At 44.8% G+C, this 2,351-nt stretch overlaps 1 protein-coding gene across 1 annotated transcript; it reads right to left on the bottom strand.

Annotated features, from left to right (window-relative positions):
• Positions 1–956: 956 nt before the first annotated feature.
• Positions 957–2,097, bottom strand: LOC112504642 (coiled-coil domain-containing protein 1-like). The gene is made up of 3 exons (XM_025108594.1): positions 1,806–2,097; positions 1,677–1,734; positions 957–1,305 (listed from the first exon to the last, which is right to left on the bottom strand). Exons 1-3 carry the CDS (start codon positions 2,095–2,097, stop codon positions 957–959), a joined length of 699 nt encoding a protein of 232 aa, XP_024964362.1.
• Between the last annotated feature and the right edge of the window lie 254 nt (positions 2,098–2,351).

The following is a 2,351-nucleotide window of genomic DNA, read 5'->3' as shown; positions in this document are numbered from 1 at the left end:
CCAAAGTCTCCACTCGATCCCTCTGCCTAATTAGGCTCTGAACCTATTAGGCACGAAATCGAAAGAACGCCGGTAGGCTCTCCAATTGGGAATGTCCGAGGATCTGGTGGAAGTCCCCAATATGACTACGGTAAATCAGTCACTGAGGGCGCCATACACTCCAAGGCTACTAGGTCACCATGTGTTGGTGATCTATGTTCCCCGAGTGCCTATGTGACGAAGGAGGAGTTGCAAACCTTCGCCACAGTGGTATTCCAGAGGTTGGATGAGTTGAAAAGCTTGTTCTCCTTCAAACCGGCGACAGAGACACTTACACCTCTAACAAAGGCTCTGAAGGAATTGACTTCTACAACTCATGAACTAAAGGCGACCTTATCAGCCCTTCAGAGCTCTGACCCCAATAAGGCTGATCTAACAGAAGCCTTCAGCGCACTGTCTCTCAACCCCTCTTCAATCTACACGCTCAAAATAGAATTAATAGAGGTTGCCACCCAATATGCTGCAGATGTAGTTTCCGTCGGCTACACAAACTATTCTGCCTTCAAGGATGAGATCAAAGAGTTGTTCTCCTCTGCTGTCACTTATGGCATCGATTCTTCATCCTCTAAGGTTAACATTAACCATCTAGCCACTCGCAGAGAGCTAGATGCAATGGTTGAAGCCTTTGGAGAGACCGTGCGGAAATACAACGACCATCTTCTCAAGGAAGCCTGAGCAACCAACGAATCAATAAGAGACTGCACAAAGAAACTCATCGCAGAGGGTAACAACTTCAAAAATGAGATCTATTGCTGCATCTCTACCTTGAAGTGGGCCACAGAGATTGACATCAACAATGCCTCTATGAATGCTGAGATGGTCATTGAAAAGATGGAAGTCTCCTTCTCTTTTTCCGTCTCTTTCTCCCTCTGGGATGAAGAATCGCTGAAAGAGACTCCTTTCAGAGTACTGGCGGGTTAGTGGTTCTGAATTATGAAGTCATCATCATTGTCGTCTTTATCATCATTATCATCAACATCCTTTACAGCATCAGGAAGGGTTGGAGAGTCATTGTCATCTTCATTGTCATCGTCTTCATCATCATTTTCCTCATTACCAGCATCAACTGCAGGGGCGATTGGAAGATCTTCATCATGAGCTTTAGCATCAGATCTGATGGCATCATCAATGACCTCAACTTCATTAGCTTCATGGGAAGTGATGGTTTCATCAACAATCTCTGCATCATTAGATTCAGCTCTAGGAGCATTAACTTCTGCCTCAGTTTTAGGGACAGCAGCAGCATCATCCAAATCTTTTCCCCCTCTTTGTCATCTGCATGACTAGAGAAGATGTTATCAAGAATCAGTGCTATGATGTCCATCGGTTGTTCAAGCTCTCTCAACGATCTAGCTTTAAGAAGAATGACTTCGAGAGCTTGATCCAGCATGAGGCAATCCATCGCTATGATGGAGGGCATAGGAGTACCCTTAATTGGCTTTACTGGTTAGAGCAAAGATAGCCTCAACATGGGTGCATATAGCAACTTGCATATCGCAAAGCTGTTCCTTGACTACATTTATGTCAGCTTTGGTAGCTGAGAGGTCAGAGGAAACTTCAACCCTGAGAGCCATGCCTTTATGGACTTCATCCATTTTTAAGAAGACATTCTCTACGGACGGAAGTAGCAGCTTCACGTCATCAGCACCATGTTATATTCCTCTTCCATGGCTGGCGTTCCATCATCGGAAGAACCTGAAAAAGAATATGGTTGAGTATAATATAGCTCGGGGTTAGAAGAAATAAAAGGTAGGTTGGAGGATTACCTGAGGATTTATCAGCACCATCTGAAGGATTAATGTTGGTCCTCTCCAGGTTGCCTTCGTGAACATAGGCGTCTATTAACTGAGGTGTTTGGAAAGGAGCAACCTCAGGTCCTGTGGTGGGTGCTTCATCAGTGAGTACAATCGTTGATGAGTCATGAACATGTGTCGAGACCAAAGAAGGAGGAGAGGAGAAGATGGATGAGAGTGGTGGAAGTGGGTGCTCAATAGTGGCTATACTGATATTCACACCTTCGGTGATTTGGGTCACTGAGGTGGTTGGGATCGGAGCCATAGGTATGGCAGTGACTGTAGATATCACTAAAGAGATTGGAGGAGACGTAGCTGAAGGTGCCTCGTGGTTAAGGCTAGTTTAAATAGTTGAAACCTTTTTAGAGGAAATAGCTAGAGATGTGGTTATCCCTATTTTGGCTTTCTTGGCCCTCGATGGAGAACCAAGAGTGGTATAAGAATAGGTTCTTTTAGAAGAAGGGAGGTGGTGGTTAGGATTGACTTTGAGGGTTTTCCTTAGTCTTGATCACCGAAGCA

Source organism: Cynara cardunculus, unplaced genomic scaffold (assembly GCF_001531365.2).
Source record: "Cynara cardunculus var. scolymus isolate 2C unplaced genomic scaffold, CcrdV1 Un_Scaffold_6296, whole genome shotgun sequence".
Taxonomy (NCBI): Eukaryota; Viridiplantae; Streptophyta; class Magnoliopsida; order Asterales; family Asteraceae; genus Cynara; species Cynara cardunculus.
This window is presented reverse-complemented; position numbering and strand designations above follow the sequence as displayed.